This window comes from Engystomops pustulosus, chromosome 6 (assembly GCF_040894005.1).
Source record: "Engystomops pustulosus chromosome 6, aEngPut4.maternal, whole genome shotgun sequence".
Classification (NCBI taxonomy): domain Eukaryota; kingdom Metazoa; phylum Chordata; class Amphibia; order Anura; family Leptodactylidae; genus Engystomops; species Engystomops pustulosus.
Genome location: NC_092416.1, coordinates 52,165,386 through 52,182,750, shown reverse-complemented (window position 1 = coordinate 52,182,750; position 17,365 = coordinate 52,165,386). Strand labels below are relative to the sequence as shown.

The 17,365-nt window shown below is 41.2% G+C and overlaps 1 protein-coding gene across 4 annotated transcripts in view; it reads right to left on the bottom strand.

The window, feature by feature from the left end:
- Positions 1 to 245: 245 nt before the first annotated feature.
- ILVBL (ilvB acetolactate synthase like) overlaps positions 246 to 17,365 on the bottom strand; it is a 35,838-nt gene continuing 18,718 nt past the window's right edge. For all 4 annotated transcript variants that reach the window (XM_072156101.1, XM_072156105.1, XM_072156102.1 and 1 more), the window contains 13 exons: positions 13,587 to 13,714; positions 11,953 to 12,091; positions 10,769 to 10,880; positions 9,961 to 10,060; positions 8,827 to 8,924; positions 8,547 to 8,683; positions 8,125 to 8,259; positions 7,754 to 7,868; positions 6,695 to 6,864; positions 6,414 to 6,484; positions 6,252 to 6,323; positions 5,189 to 5,294; positions 246 to 2,571 (listed from right to left, as the gene is read on the bottom strand). In XM_072156101.1, coding sequence (XP_072012202.1) covers positions 2,393 to 2,571; positions 5,189 to 5,294; positions 6,252 to 6,323; positions 6,414 to 6,484; positions 6,695 to 6,864; positions 7,754 to 7,868; positions 8,125 to 8,259; positions 8,547 to 8,683; positions 8,827 to 8,924; positions 9,961 to 10,060; positions 10,769 to 10,880; positions 11,953 to 12,091; positions 13,587 to 13,714 — 1,562 coding nt within the window. In that variant the 3' untranslated portion in view covers positions 246 to 2,392. The remainder of the gene's footprint in view (positions 2,572 to 5,188; positions 5,295 to 6,251; positions 6,324 to 6,413; positions 6,485 to 6,694; positions 6,865 to 7,753; positions 7,869 to 8,124; positions 8,260 to 8,546; positions 8,684 to 8,826; positions 8,925 to 9,960; positions 10,061 to 10,768; positions 10,881 to 11,952; positions 12,092 to 13,586; positions 13,715 to 17,365) is intronic.

The window sequence follows — 17,365 nt, the reverse complement described above, 5'->3', positions numbered from 1 at the left end:
CAGCTCCATAGAGATTAATGGAACAGAACGGTCATGGGGGTAGTCGGACCCCTCGTTCTCACGATCTACAGGGGTTCAGCACTGAGACCCCCACTGATCAGCAAGTTGGGCACTATCCCGTTGATAGGACTTTGCGTGTCTTTGTGGAAAAACTCCTTTAAAGTGTGGGCTCGGGCAGAGCAGGTGAAGCCTGTGCAGAGCAATGTGATCTGACACATCATTCTTTGTAATGAGAATAGACAAGAGGCTTTTAAACACAATTCTTTAATTAGAAATGTTCTCATTCAATTTACAAAGATTACAGTATTTCTACAGTATTAAAATTTTAAATCATTTAGTCCTAAAAATAGTAAAATAGATTTAACAGCATTATGTCACATGCGAGCACCACAAAATTAATGCAAGTTGAGAAGAGAAAGTATCTAAGTCAATAGTCTGAATCAGGACTTATCCAGCTGCTGCGGATCTACAACTCAAAACATTCTACAACTCAAAACATACAAGGCTGGAAAGACTTGTACCAGTTCTGTGATCAACCACTTCTGGCTTTCTCTCTAACTGAAGACCTAAGGGAGATGATGAATGATTATCAATGCACAAGTAGTTTTTCTATGCGAAAGCTGTGTTTGTGGCCTCTTATTGAGCAAGACAGAAATCAGAAGATCTCTGTCTTCAGATCTTCAGATGGAGAGGTACTTCAAATCAAGTTGTATTAGAAAACAGCCTAACATTTTATTACAGAGTTGCTTGCTAATCGAGGGGGGTCTCAGTGATGAGACCCCCACAGATCATGAAAATGAGGGGTCCAATGGGGTCGCACGTACCTCCGTCGGACCCCTCGTTGCTCCATCAGTGTAACTTTCTTTACATAAAAATGGAAAATCCCTTTTAAATTCATAAGAAGCAAGACTGAAGGTTATCCTCTTAACCTATAATTATAAATGTATGAAGCAACTGAAGTATGAAACATGTTAATATCAATTAATAAATAGCGATTCTTTAACACCTTACTGAGTTACCGTTTTTATCATAACTTAAGGATATCAAACTATTAAAAAAAATTAAATCTTGACATTTAATGGAAGTTTTGGCTTGAACTTTTGTGCAGAATATAACCTGAGAAAAGCTTGTGCACCACATTCTGTATTGTCTAGAAATTAGTTAAAACATATAATTAAAATAAAAAGGATCACTCCTCCCCTATCCCAAACCACAGCCCCCAAATAACCATGGAAGTTACAATGTGCTACGTATTGCTGACACTATGTCCACTACTAAAGGTTCTGTCCAGATTTATTTATGGCTCCAGTGCATCCAGATAAGAAATAATGCAACTATTATTTTATTAAAATTATAAAAATATTTTACTGTTCTGCACCTATAGCTTCTAAGGAAAAGTTATGTGTCACCATGACTACAGACTACAAAAAGAATACTGTGTAGTCTGGCCAAGTGTCATTTTCTTTAGTCTGTCCCTTTCCCCATAAGGGGTGTAGATTATAAACAAGAGGGCTATTATAGAGACTAAAGTTGTGTAATTAAGTAAGTCTGCCCACTAAATAAAAAAAAAAAAGACCTGTTAAGTCTTATTTTTTGATGTCTCATCTATCTGTAACTGCCCTGTAACTGATGACCTACAACTATAATGATAATCCTTGGAAAACAAGTGTCATGTTCCTAATTGTTTGTCCTCACGTACCCATTTATTCCGTTGAGCTATTGCTTAAAGGAATCTTCCGGTTTAGAGACCCATTTTTGTTATGTACAGTATAACAGTTTTGAATTAAAAAATCCAGGGTCGTTTCAAGGCCAAATTTACACAAACCATTCCATTACACAAAGAGTCCATTCCTCTTCTCCAGACTACTTTGATGTTTTCAGAATGGTACAGTAGTCCCATAAGGTGGCAGCAAGTCACAGGATGACTGCTAGTCAGTGCACAGTTTAGGAAAAATGGACGACATTTGGTCTGAATTTTAAAAACTGAATATGTGGCTGGACAGATTCAGAGCTCCCAACTTTCTGCATAAAAAAAAAAATGTTTGCAGGATAACCACCACTAGAGGGCACTATCTGTATACAGTTGTAGATTGATATCAGTGAATAATAGGTAGATTTACAGGTATTGTTCAAAATCTATTTCTCTGGAGAGGAATCGGACCACTAAGGTCCAACAACCGTGACGACGTATTAAGAACACATAACCTTTCGATCGAAAACAACTTGATGTTATATAGTAGAGATTCACATAAAACCTGTATTTCAACCATTAATAGATATGTTTGCTAGAAGCGGAGATAACGGAGAGGTAGAGGATCTACTGATGGGCTGGAGGAGTTTGGCCATTCATATAGGTTTAGTATCTGAATACTGCTCTCCATCATTAACTGGTTTACACAGAGATCGAGCCATCTCGGAAATTTGTTTTCCCTATGAGAACGTTGATCAGTGCTGCTTTCCCTTTCTTAGCCGAGTCCTGGGCTTCCTTGATGATGTCAGCTATTCTGTCTTCATCTTGCCGAGTAACCAGGAAACCTTTACCTCCAAAACCGTCTGCCACAACATGGTAATCTGCAGAGAAAAGTGGTAAGGGTGGAATTAGCTTCTCATCATACGGTTTATCCAAGCTTCTGTAAGACAGTGGGTGAGTTAGTGACAGTACATGATATGAGATTTCAGCTCTGAAGCCTACAGAATTGTGTATTCAGGGCCGGCCTGATTATACCCCAGAGCTGCATACACAATTCTGTTTAATGACTAAGGCAAACGTGTAACTAGACACTGGGCATACCCGGGCAAGTGCCAAGGCCCTGGGCTGCTGGGGGGGAAGGGGAGGGGGCACATAAGGCTGTACATAAGGAATCCATAGGGGGTGAAGGGGGCTTTATATAAAATAACCACGAGGGAGCTGTTTGGTATGATAAACTAGGGAGTATTTTAGGGGACAGGAGACTGTTTTAGCTTCGGAATTTTTAATGCCGCCACATGAGTTAACTGCAAAGTGGCCTATTGAGGCTCTGTTACCCAGGGGCCTTCTAAAAGGCAACCCTGGGTATAATACAGGCAGTAACAGAGGACCAATACAAGAGAAGCAAGGTAAATTTACCCTATATATAAAGTAACTCAACATTTATAGCGAAGTCATTCTATTGGCTTATAAAGCTGATACAAAAAGACATAATTGTAGGATTCACCATTGGGGCGCCAGCAATAAGTAACAGCTATGTAATTTACAGGAGCTAACACATTTTACTCACTTGCTTGTTCAGTGTCTGCAGGTCAATTATAGACCTCCTACTTCTTAGAAAACTCCATAGACAACCCTGCTGAGGACTCCACAAAGTAGTAGCAGGTTTTGACCATAAAAACCTTAAAGGGGTCGTCCGAGAGTTGTGAAAAAAAAACTAACGGTGGCCGGAGGGGGCTGCTTTAAAAAAATACAGATCTACTTACCTTCCGGCGCCCTCCGGTGTCCCGCGCTGCTGTCACTCCGGTCCGGGCGCCATGTAAACAAACATGGGCGCTGGAGCAGTGCTGGATTCCACTTCCGGCCGGCTGTGGCTGGCCACGCCTATCCTATTCACAGCATTGTGTATGGGGGCCGGAAGGTCGTCAGGTCTGTCCGGAAGCGGAATCCAGCACTGCTCAGGTGGCCATGTTTGTTTACATGGTGCCCGAACCGGACCGACAGCAGTGCCGGACACCGGAGGGCGCCGGAAGACAAGTAGATCTTTATTTTTTTAAGCAGCCCCCTCCGGCCACCCTTAGTTTTTTTTTCATAACTCTCAGACAACCAAACAGTGGAAACATATCTAGCATATCTCTGTCTCTGTTTCTTTTGTATGTACTCATTTTTATTGCAAGTATATATATGTTATTGTGTTTTTGTTTTTTTTTGTTTTTTTATTGTTAAGCAGATGGTGTTGGGGTTACACAATTAATCTCCCCTCTGGGAATAATAAAGTAATCTATTCTATCACATTAATGTTTATATGGTCAAAATCTACTTCTACTTTGGCGACTCCTCAGCAGGTTTCAGGTTCTGCTCACATTCACATTGCCGTTGCCATTCATGATAAAAACCCCAAACATTGTCTGATCGGTCATAAAATGAACATCACAACCCTGCGATAAACCCCAAGTCATAATATCATGGCCATTTCTACCACCGGGCGACTACCAGGGGCAACAAGCATTTGGAGCACCTGCCCCAAATTACACAATATGGGAACATCTTCAAATAAAATAAGACATTACAGAGTAATGACCTTGTCATATAAAACAATGGGGACAAGGGTCCTGCTCACCACAGATTACATTCTATGAGGATGAGGGGGTGACACATGAGGCATATAAGCTTGTATAATGGTCTATCCATTCTTTATAAGCTAATGGAATAAAATAATTTAATAAATAAAAATGTTGCTGCTTGAACCAGCCATCAGCTGCCATCTTATATACAACGCTCAAAGTTAAAGAGACTGCAGAGAAGCCTGGAGCTTGGAATCTGGTGTTTGCCGGATAACGGCATAGTAGGGAGCTACAGTAGTCTAGACAAGAGGGAATTGGAGCAGCTATTAGTGTTGTAGAGGTTTCGATTGTAAGAAATGTTTTCAAGGTGAATTTGGCAAGAATGTGCAAGTGAATGAATATGTGGTGCAAAGGAGAGATCAAACTTCAGTACAACCCCTAGACAGCGGGCCTGCTGCCTCAGGGTTAGTGACATCACAGACAGAAATGGAGAGGTCAGGGTGAGTTAGTAGACGGCGGAAAGATAAGAAGTTCCATTTTGGAAAGATTAAGTTTCAAGAAGAGAGAGGACATGATGCTAGCACTATTTAGCTCTCTCCGCCAGCTTCATGTCGTGAAGGGGCGTGAGCAGGGGGGCGCAGCCGGCCTAGCAGAGGATGCGGCCGGGAGAGGGCCGGCGCGGGGCCTTACTGTCCTACCTGGCGTAGAATAAATGCAGCACAGCATCCTGCCCGGATACATCAAGAGGCTTCCGCCTCTTGATGTACTCCGCTGCAAATATGCAGCGGCAGGGCACGAACACCAGTGTATGATAAATGTCCCCAATTCTGTTCATGCAGGATCACCTATTGGCATTATTTTGAAAATATAGTTTAGTTTTGGAAATAATGATCATACAGGATATGATGTATCATTCAAAGGCATAACCATAGCTTACCATTAAATGCCAGACCACATGCAACATTGCTCCCCAACATAGGAACTTGTTCTCGAGAGATCTGGCTCCAGCAGGCATCATTTCCAACAACAGAAATGATAGGAGTCTAAAATACAGTAGAAATGGTATACATATTTAAAAACGACATACTTTTCACTCACATAGTATTATTTTATCTTGAGTTGAACTAGAGTAATCACTAGTCCTACTGCATCTATTAGACATATCTAAAAATATAGATAGGTTTGTCAACAATCTTGGGGTTTCCAATAACAACAATCAGAGCTTTAGACTCTTGACTCCATTTAAGAATGAAAAATGTAAAATTTTCTACAAAATAAAATGTATCTATAGAAATTTTGCTTAAAACTATTTATCATTTAGAAAACAGGCGGTCCCCTACTTAAGAACACTCGACTTACATACGACCCCTAGTTACAAACGGACCTCTGGATATTGGTAATTTATTGTGCTTTAGTCCTAGGCTACAATAATCAGCTGTAACAGTTATCACTGGTGTCTGTAATGAAGCTTTATTGTTAATCCTGATTCTTATGACAACCCAACATTTTTAAAATCCAATTGTCACAGAGACCAAAAAAGTTCTGGCTGGGATTACAATGATAAAATATACAGTTCCGACTTACATACAAACTCAACTTAAGAACAAACCTACAGACCCTATCTTGTATGTAACCCGGGGACTGCCTGTATACAGGAAGTCCCCGGGATTATGTACAAGATAGGATCCGGGGGTTTGTTCGTAAGTTGAATTTGTATGCAAGTTGAAACTGTATATTTTATAATTGTAGATCCAGAAAAAAAAATTTTTTGGCCCCAGTGACAATTGGAGTTTAAACATTTTTTGCTGTAATGGGACCAAGGATTATCAGTAAAGCTTCATTACAGACTCCTTACAGCTGATCATTGCAGTCTGGGACTAAAGTAAAGCATTCAGAAAGCTTTACCAGAGGTCAGAGGGGTCTGTCTGTAACTATGGGTTGTCTGTAAGTTGGGTGTCCTTAAGTAGGGGACCGCCTGTAATTACAAAAACAATGCTTACCTTATGACGTGTGTAGGTGTCATACTCTACAATGCTGTATCCCAATGAGCCATCTCCAAAAACAACCCAAACCTTAAAGATAACAGTAATAATACTGAATACTAAAATCTAGTTATTGAAACATTAAAACACATTTATATGGTACATTAGAAACATTGGTACCTCGGATTCTGGCCGACAAAGTTTGGCTCCCAAAGCAAATCCTCCTCCTACTCCTAGAGTCCCAAAAGCACCTGAAATAACAATACATTAGCCCTTATTGCAGGAAAAATCACCCTCATTTATCAAAACTATGTGACCATAAAAATGTCTTGGTTACATATCACAATTCGGAACCATAACCTAAATCAGGACAATTTTAAAAAAATACAATTTTCAATCCACCTATCGTTCCCCCTCCCAAAAAAAAAAATAATTTAGGGGACTATAGTTTTAGTACAGACCTGGATCCAGCCAGCGCAATGGTCCTCTTGGGCGTAAAATGTATGCAGCGCTGCCTACAAAGTCACCGCCATCAGCTACAATAATACTGTCTTCTGGTAAAGCATCATCCACCAAATGCAGAACTCTCAGAGGATTTAGATGCCTTTCAGTTTTCTCCTCTGCTTTTTCTCTATAAAAAAAAAAAAAAAGACACTTAAAAAAAAGCCAAAGCTAATGTGTCCAATAGATTTAACATACATGTATCCCTCCCCCCAACCCACAAAAAAATTATTATTATTATTATAAACACACCAAACATTAATGCCATGCCCCAAAAAAGCCCTTAGAATCCCAACTTTGCAGTTTACATAATCCAATCCTTTTTGTGGTCTGGTTTTAAAAGGAAATCTACCACCAGGATAGGAATTGTAAACCAAGTACACTTACATGCTAATGTGTGCCCCCTGGCAAGATCAACTCTTCTTTGAGCTTCTTATGCTCAGGTTTTTACTAGACAAAAAGGCTTTTAAAATAATGCAAATGAGACCAAGGTGCTCTGGGCTCCATTTGTTAATGGATTTGCATAAATTTCAAACCCTTTAAAAAAAACAAACAAACAAACAAACAAGGGCATAGGAATCTTAAATGAAACCTGTCATCAGGGGCCCTTTTTCTGGCTCTCCCATGTCCCCATGCAGAATAGTGTACACATTGCCAAAGAAGTTTTATGGAAAAACTATCTCCCCCCGAAAAAAAAACTAGGGACTAGGGACACAGCTCTGCATACAGAAAAGTAAAGTTTCATCTAACTTATCTTTTTATTTGGAAAAAAGCCAGATTTAACTCTTCTCTATGGGGATATGGGGAGCCAGAAAAAGGGCTTTCGATGACAGGTTCCCTTTAAAGTAGAGGAGATCCTGTCTGAGGGAGCAAACACACCAGTATGTACATGTACTTGGTTTGCAATCCTTCATCCTTACATTTTTCAGCAGTCACATTGTCCGTTGCAAGGCTCTTATGATATATATGTAGTTTATATATGATACACCAAAGAATTCTCATCTACAGTGACACATTACTTGTTTGCCTTTTCTTTAGTGATGTCTCCAGCTTTAAGGCCCTCCGTCCAGTCTGAGGGACAAGTGTACCCATGGAGTCCTTCTGCAAGACTAAGTATGAATGAGCCGGCATCTCCTAGAAGATGAAAATATGGGTTGTTTTGTATGTAGTTATTGCTATATAAAGAAAACTTCTTATTGAGAAACTAAAGACTAACAATATTTCCCATAAGGCCTCATATGCACAGACTGAAATCTATCTCCAAAATATAAATCCCTTACAAGACATAAATATGACATAACATGGGGTCAGTTGTAACAGTCACCTAATAAGAAATGAATGTGCAGCGATACAACAAGAGAAATAAATGTAACAAAAATAGACTATTTACCTTGAATAGCCACAGTCGGCTTCCAAAACATATCGGAGTTCTTGAGGAGCTGAGAGCGGTCTCTGTTCACAGCTATGATCTTACTACGTCTGTTTAACACACGGCCATAGGAAAGTCGGAAATCGCATACTGTGCCTGAATTGTGGATATAAAAGAGAATGATGAGGGTTTAAGTACCTTTTGGGGTGTTAGTGGCTCTTATTTCCTTATTTCCTCTGATAATCCGCTTAAAGCCCCTTCAGGCTCATTAGTATAATTTTAAAAGTTGATTTTAGAAGCCATGGATAACAAATATAAGAAGATTTCCACAGTCACGGTGCTGGGGTCTATGAGTAAGTGTCCCTGGTCTATCATAATGGATTTTGATGGTAGATTTTCTTTAAAAGTAACTGCAAGTTTCATTTAATGGACAAGCTCCTTACCAGCCAGTATTACTAAATCCGCCTCCTTAAGAGCATCTCTGCGGTTCTGCCGAATGTGGATGGGACTGTCTCTTCCCAACATGCCTCTGGCCATACCACCCAGGAAACAAGGAATACCCAAAGATTCCAAAGCCTTCCTGGAAAAAAAAAAAATTTAGGATGACTTCGCTCAGTTTTCGATATTGTTGGGCTTACATATAAAAATGTACAACATTTTCTAGGTACACACCAGAACCAAGAGAGCTAGAACACCTGGATAAAAAATGCTTGACTTCAGTACCTGAGCTTTTCAACAGGTGCAGGAGGTAATGTGCTCTGACTGCCCAGGATGAAGACCGGCTTCTTAGCTCGACTCAACAGCTCCACACACTGCTGAATCTAAAATACAAGATGTGTATTGATCAGAGAAGCATCGAACTTTGTGGACATTTGAGTATTTACCCTATGCAAACTCAGTATTTCTAATTTACATCAAAGGTGAACATACATGAATCTACACAGTTCTGTTATGTACATTCTGTTTATTAGTACTGTATCTATATAGGCTAGTAGAAAGGGTTAATGAACATTAAGAGACATTTCTGACTGTGTAGCTAAACAGATTGTTTTGCAAAAGAGAAACAGACAAACAGACAGCTAGAGCTTTTGAATGACAGGTGCTGTCTGGAAGTTGTTTACTATTTTAGAAACTCGTTGCCATAGAAGATTATGGAGACTCTAAGTCTATGGGAAATTGTCATGGTTTTCTGCTGAAATTTAACCACTCCTCCCCTAGTAGAAGGTCTATAAGGAAAACAATCCCAGTCCTAAGTGTCTTGTTGTCAGGGAACAGAGCTTGGAGAAGAAGACTTCCAGTCTACCTGAGAAACCAGAAGGAGACGGGGATACTTTGCCACAGACCTTGGGCTCCTACCCTGTGACCAGGGTACCAGATTTCTGAGGAGAGAGACAGCTAGCCCAGGCCTTTCCTTGGCACAGATCCCTTCTTCTGCCAGGGAGGAGATTGGAGAAGTGAACCCTTTGTATTGCTTTGCACCTGAATTTCATCAGTAAAGAAGGAAACCATTGACGGCAGACTCTGACTCTCTGGACTTATTTCCCATTGGGCTACACCACCCCTCACCATCCCTTTCGGAGAGCAGCAACGCATGGGGATACCTCGACAGTGCCTGGTGGACCCAGCATAGCTTTGGGACCACCCCTAACCCTGGCACTGCGCATACATTTGGCTTCTAATATTAGAAAACATCTACCGCTACCCTGAGATTGGAGTAAAGCAGCGTACGTTCCTGTAGGTGCCAGAGGCACCTCTACAAATACATCTCTACACATTGACCAACATTAATTACAAATATTAATTATTCACACCCTCCAAAGCACTACCAAGTATGTAGGCACTATATAAAAAACCGACCTGCTCAGTAGTAGCCTTAGGGATGGAGACGGGAAGAGGAGAAGTGTCTCTGGGTTCCCAAGCCCCAGCAAACAGGTTATTTAGGTGATTTTGCAGATACCTAATAAGAGGAAGAAAAAAATTGATGAATAATAATAATACTGACCCTTTTTACTTTCCATGATGAAGATTGTATATAGCATTGTTCAGGTTAGTTTTTTTACTTTGATCTGGCCTTGATGCCACATAGGTTACAACCAAAGTACAAATGGTCAACGCATCCAAAAAAACAGCATATCAAAGCCAAAAGAAACAGATGAATGCCCACAGACAGAACCAAATATGTATGAAAAAAACAATATCTTTATTTGTAATCACACATAGACAACAGGGCATACACAAAAAAAACAAAAAAAACACACACCTAAAACCACACAGAATATCTGTGCAAAATTCTCAGGGCAAAGCCCAAAGACCCCTCCTGTGAAATGCAAACCAAAGTAAAAAATGTATTATCTATAGAGGTATGGAACCTAAAACAGGGACAGAAGATATACAATAATTAATACTGTGCATGAAATGAGGCCCAAATGATGACCCTTTTGGGGACATCGCATGGTAATGCCCACTTGGGCTCGAGACGAGCAGAATTTTAACATTTTTCTGAAACTTTAAATATATACCTTTGTACACACAGCAGTACAATTTCTAACATGCGGTAATATCCATAGCCTGCACTCCACCAAAGCAATTGTTGCCCTATATACCCACAGATTTGTAATTTATGTGAGAAATATAGCAGTATAACAAGTCAATATATTTCACTTACCAGTTAATTATTTTTCCCATAATCCCTTTAGGGGCTCCTTTTGGGGCCAACTCTTTTTGGATGATGTGATATGGATACAGAATGTCTATGGGAAATTCTACAAAAACAGGGCCTGACAATGCAATGAGAGAGAAGAAGAAAAAGATAAAAAAAAAAAAAAAAAGTTAAACACAGGACAAAGCATTAATTGGCATCAACAAATCCTTTTCCCAATAGATACATCCAGAAGATTTACTGGATATGGTTAGGGTACATGTATTAAAAAAAAATTATCATTGTGGGAAATGTTTTGGGAAACATTTATATTAGAAAAGCCCTACCTACTCTGATTGATAAGATCTAAAGCACACTAATGTGCTGGTTTGGTGTATTTCATGGACTGCAATGTGTAACCGTGATGACTCCAACCATCATAGTTATATATGATGCAAGGAATCCCTGCAAAGCCCTGAGACAACTGCACTGTAAGCCTGCAAGAACTTGAAAATGCTGGGTGGCCTCCAACTTGAAACTTCCTGAATGAGTTGATGAAATTGTTTAAAGGGAACCTGTCATCAGGAGTCCTTTTTCTGGTCCCACCATGTCCCCATAGAGCATAGTGTACAATTTTTAAAGAGTTTCTAAAGTAAAACTTGTTTGTACCCATAAAAAAAAGATAAATTTAATGAAACATTACCTGCAGAGTTGTGTCCCTAATCCCCTGGGCGTGGCGAGTGTGGAGTGGGAGCACTCTCATGGGAAACAGGACACAGCTCAGTATACAGGAAGGTAAACTTTCATCTAACTTAACTGTTGTTGGAAAAAGCTCCTTTTACAATAAAAACTCTTTGGCAAAGTATATGCTGTTGCCAGGTTCCCTTTAATCTTCCCTGCATTACCACTGCTGGAGAAATTAGGCATTACATAGTCCCAATTAAAAACAATAGATTGTGTAAATGTACGAGCTCGAGAGACCCACTTCACTTAGGCTGGCCCTTGGTTATTCCTCCAAGTCCCCCTACACACATGCATGCATAGCCCAGCTCCCCACACCCATGCACACGAGTGTGTAAACCCCAGAAATCTGCAGATTGCTTGACATTTTTGTGATGTGCATGGCCAGCTTTTTTCATGTCTTTTGCCTCTAAAAAGAAAATTATTATTGTGCAAATCATCCTATACTTCTGATGTTTCATCCTACTCACCGGGAGTTCCTGACTGGGCCTCTGCCAGTGCTTTCCGTAGCACAGGGACAATGTCACGTATGGTCCTAACTGATGCACAAAATTTACAAATAGGCTTAAAAAGGGACAACTGGTCTATATCCTGAAGCGCTCCTCGACCCTACATAACAAATAAGTGGAAAAAAATGTATTAGTAATATAGAAAAGATTGCCAAACTGGTACTTATGTATAGAGTTATGGGGCAAAATATGGTCATCTGGAACCACCGAAGTCAGGAATATGAAACCAGAACAGCAGATATTATAGTTCAAGAAATAAGACTATGATAAGGTAAGTGGTTAATAACTATGCAGAATAGTATTTACGTAAATGCCACTACAGGCGTGTAAACACAGTAGCAGCAACCCCTAAAACCATTGTAATAAATCCCAATGGTAGGTTGACACCTACATACGTTATGTATGCTAATAACTGAGATGTACAGGTTTGAAGACCAATTTTAACGAAACCTACGATTTGTTTTTATGCTTTGTGAACCAAACATACCTTAAGAATGCTGTAGCGACACTGATGCAGGCACATATCTTGTTTAATCCCTGAACTAAGTGGTTTTCCCAAGACCATGGGAAAGAGGAGTGCTCTGGTTGTCATGCATAAGTATACTACTTCCACATACACAGGAGCTGCCTGAACTGTCCAGACAGGACTAATCAACCTGCGCTGGATGACTCATATACAGCAGCTGGGGGGATGGTGCAGCAACTGACTACTTCTGCCTGTCATGGACAACACAGTGATTACGTATTCTCTACTTATGCTGGACAGGACGAGGCTGGAACAGTGCATAATTAGGGTAAGAGGAGAAGCGCCGGGGCAGCCACAGGAGCACCAGAGCCTTATCATAATTTTAGATATTTTTTTAACAAAACCACTCAGTTCAGGGATTAAGCAAGATATGCTTCTGCATCAGTGTAGCTACAGCATTCTTTTTTTATTTTTTATATTTAATGCTTTATTGACAGATAAATTAAACAGAACAGCATCATGAAACAAGGAACATTAGTGGAGGTACATCAGAAATAACAACGTACATCATAATGCAATCATTCGCCATTCGTGGAGAATTCTGCATAAAAGCAGCAACATTAAAACTCCCTTCCCAACTTATACATATAACAATAACCATCCTGGTCGAATGGTATCGGGCAAGCAATACAGTTAAGTAAAGGTGGAACCAGTGTTAGGCATATTGCCGGTGAGGCAGGAAGCGGTTTATTCAGGATATCAGACAGCAGTGAAACGACTTCTCTCCAGAATCCGGCTATGTAATCGCAGGCCCACATTAGGGGGATACAAGCTACAGCATTCTTAAGGTATATTTTGTTCATAATGCATAAGAGCAAATGGTTGCTTTCCTTTAAATATAGTTCTGTCAGTGGTAGTACTTATTAATACTACATGCTGCTGCCTCCTGTGCACGGCAGTGGGTTGTATGGGGATAAAGTGGATGGAGGTTGTCCTTTGAACCGCCATGTCATGCTCTATCCTCTTATCCATGCACTAGGTATAACGTAGTGGTTCCAGTTTGTCTTGCTCTGAGTCTGACTACTCTGTATAATCTGAAGTAGGGACACAAGTTATTATTATTGTTTACCTGTAGCAATGTTGCTGCTGCTCCACCAATCAGCAGAAGGGGTGACTCCGCCATCTGAGCATTCTTAATGGCCGTCACTGTGTTGGTTAAACCTGGACCGGCAGTCACTGCTGCCACACCAACCGTACCTGTACCAAAATAATCACACCATGTAGAAATATACAATACTGAACCTATAGATCAGTCCCTAAAAGGGAACCTGTCACCACATTCTTCTCAAATACAGCGTGGCAGGTTCCATAGAGACCTATTAACTAGAAGGCACCCTTCTTTTAGCTAAAAAGATTTTCTCTCACATCCCATCACAAGCTCAACTTTGTTCTCTTATCTACCATACAGCTGCAAGTCAGAGGGACATGGCCTCCTGGGTCCAGTCTAGCGGCTCCTTCTAATGACATATGCCTCTTCTCAGCATTTCATGTCATGTGACCAGGGTAATGTCATCTCAGGTCGTTTACTCCCTAAGATTTGCAAATCTACCCCATGTATGCATCTGATCACATGAAATCACAGCAGGGAAGAACAAGAAGTCCATGAAGGCATGTTGTGTTTTTATGTGGTCAGATACATACATGGGGTATATTTTACAAAGGTTAGGGGGTAAGGAACCTAGATAACATCAATCTGATCACATGACATGAAGTTGTGACCCACGTCCCGGGTCGCGGGCACACCCGTGCCTTGCTCCGGTCCCCAGCTCCCCTCCCTGTTTCCTTATCCATCCACGCTCCTGCTCCGGATACAGCAGCTCCGTGCTCGTACCCGCCTCCTAGGGAGCGCACGCACCGCTGCTCAAAGATTTAAAGGGCCAGCGCACCGCTACTTGGTGCGATTCCCAGGAAATTGGATAAAAGCCAGCCTCCCCCAGCATTCCCCACCGGATCTTTTGCTTTATGTCTCAGAAAAAGCTCGTCTTGTTGCCTTATGCCAGTCTGCATATTTCCCGTTGTGACCCCAGTTTTGTTCCTGGATTCGACAACATGCTGCCTGCCCTGACCTTCTGCTCTGTTCCTGACATTGATCCTGTGCTGCCTGTCTTGACCTCCTGCCAGTCCTCGACCACGAACCTGCCTTATGATTCTGTACCTTGGCTGCCACTGTGGGCAAAGTCGTGCCTGTGGAGCAACCTGATGGTACCCTGCCGCAGCAAGTCCAACCCGCTTTGGGGCAGGCTCTGGTGAAAACCAGGTGCCACTTAGATGCCACTACCAGGTGTCGGCTTATGCCATTGCATGGTGTCAAGTCAAGTTGGATGTATAAAGTTAGGGAGGCTGAGAGTTTAACACCAAAGTTAAGCTCTCCCTGCCTAAGAACACTTTCTCTTATGTGACTGATATCATGTGCCCGACTTCAGGAGATCTGATCAATGATGTTCCCGGACACAGGACCATCAATTAAAGTGAATGGGGTATTCTGAGGCAGGGAAAGCTTGGTTTCAGTGTTAAACTCTCCACCTCCTTGACTTCACTAAACCAGTTTACATCTCACTTCAAAGTACATTTTCCGGATGATGCCACCATCCCAGGCCATGAAGAAACATGATCGAGAAGCTGCTCAGATGCTTATCAACATACTGGTAGTGGTTTATTAGGCCTATTTCTGATTACAGGATCCCTTTAAGTTACATCTTCACTTAGTAAACAGGGTTGAGCAGTGAAATAAATGCTACATTAAGGCAGTGATGGAGAACTTTTAGTGCCAAACTACAACCAAAACCCACTTATATGTTGCTAAGTGCCGACATGACAATTTAAGTAACTTATTGATCCTTGCTGTATCACAGGTTTCAATCATATTGGCATCCTGAGTTCCCCAATACAATAGAAAGAAGATGGAGAAATTTGGATTGAAGATTCCCTTCAGGGTATCCTGAAGAGGAAGAATCAGGGGCCCCAGAGCAGGAGCTCCAACAATAATCCATCTCTGTCCACACCTTCTTGCTCCTCCTGTAGTCCAAGCAGCCAAGGATATTACTTTAAAGGAAACCTACCACTTGAAGTGGCAGGTTTCCGATGGCAATACCGGGCACCAGCTCAGGGTGAGCTGGTGCCTGAGCTTATTTTAGTTAGTGTTTTAAACCGCGGTATCGCGGTTTAAAACACTTTTTAAACTTTATAGCCGGCGCAGGCAGGTACGCGCTCGGCGCTTACCATGCGCGCGGCTCTCATTCACTTCCTATGTAGCCGCGCGCACAGTAAGCGCCGAGCGCGTACCTGCCTGCGCCGGCTATAAAGTTTAAAAAGTGTTTTAAACCGCGATACCGCGGTTTAAAACACTAACTAAAATAAGCTCCGGCACCAGCTCACCCTGAGCTGGTGCCCGGTATTGCCATCGGAAACCTGCCACTACAAGTGGTAGGTTTCCTTTAAAATAGCGTTGAGCATGGCACATCCTGGGCTGTATTGGACCACAGGAGGAAGTCTTGAGTCCTGTCTGACAAACTCTGAGCTGGGGTACCCACAGAAAGGGCTCAGAGTACCACGTCTGGCACATGTACCATAGGTTCCCCACTGCATTATAGTATTTGCCAAGTTTCACCTATATACAGTGCAAAAGACACGCTCTTATTTCTACTCTTTATAACCCCACCATTTACCCATGTACTCTGTACATTTTTCTCTTGCCGGTGTCTCTGGGTTGAAAATTATTTATCAGAACAAAGTCCGCAGAACTATTCCTGATATGCATTGTAATTTTTGATGTTATTGTACACATAGGAAATATAATTAATAAGAACTTATTGATAGTTTGTGAATCCCATAAGAAATAGACCCTAGTAACAAGGGATTATGTGCAGGAGTACCTCAAAATAATGGACTTTTACAAGCTAACTGTATAAGAAGTCCATTGCTATTTCAGAACCTGGATCCATCAGGGGTTTCACTGATGGTCCTGTCTCATTGTAGTAAAAATAAAAGTAAGTATGCTTTTGGTGTATTAGAAAAAGATATCATGTTCTTTAGGATTATATTAACAAGGTGGATTTTAAACAGGTAATTCCCTTACAATTGAGGCCCACATTGCACATGTCAGACTTTCCAACACAGATTTTGACCTGCATGTTCATAATTTATAGGTGCAATAATAACTTTATTTGGAATGCACTTTAACAGGTAAAATGAGTTACCACAATCAGATTATGTGAATAGGAACCTGTGTGTCGAGAGTGGAGTCATTAGGTGCATTATAATACCAAAACGTTCTGGAAACATATGAATCAAGATACTACAACAGTCCAAAGAGGACCTTAAACAATATTATAATTAACAGGTTACAAACAATACAGGGGAAAATGGGGCAGTGAGGGTAGTGGGTATGCGGGTAAGGAGAGCAGAGACACAACTTTTTGTCCAGGAGTTATGACCTAGGGCAGTGATGGGCAACCTAGGTGGTGTGTCGGGTGGTGTGTCACCTTGACAAAAAAAAATATTTTTGTGATATTTATAGTTTAAATAACAAATATGTATACTATTTAACTTCTAGGGTACTTTAACCGTGGATTGTCTGATTGATCCTACCATGTACTGCCATACAATCAGACAGGTATGAAATTGCTTAGTAACCTGCAAACTTTCAGTCACAGGTTATAGCGATGGCGCAGGCACCGCTGTCCGCATTTCCTTCATGCCCTCTTGGCATGGAGAAGGTGTGCGGAGCAAAATAATCGCAATGTCTGGCGATTTGCAAGGCGTTGCGATTATTTCAGGGCTTGTACGTCACAAAACTGACACACAAGCCCTGATGACTGTCTTCTATCATACAGTGCACTGACCTTACTC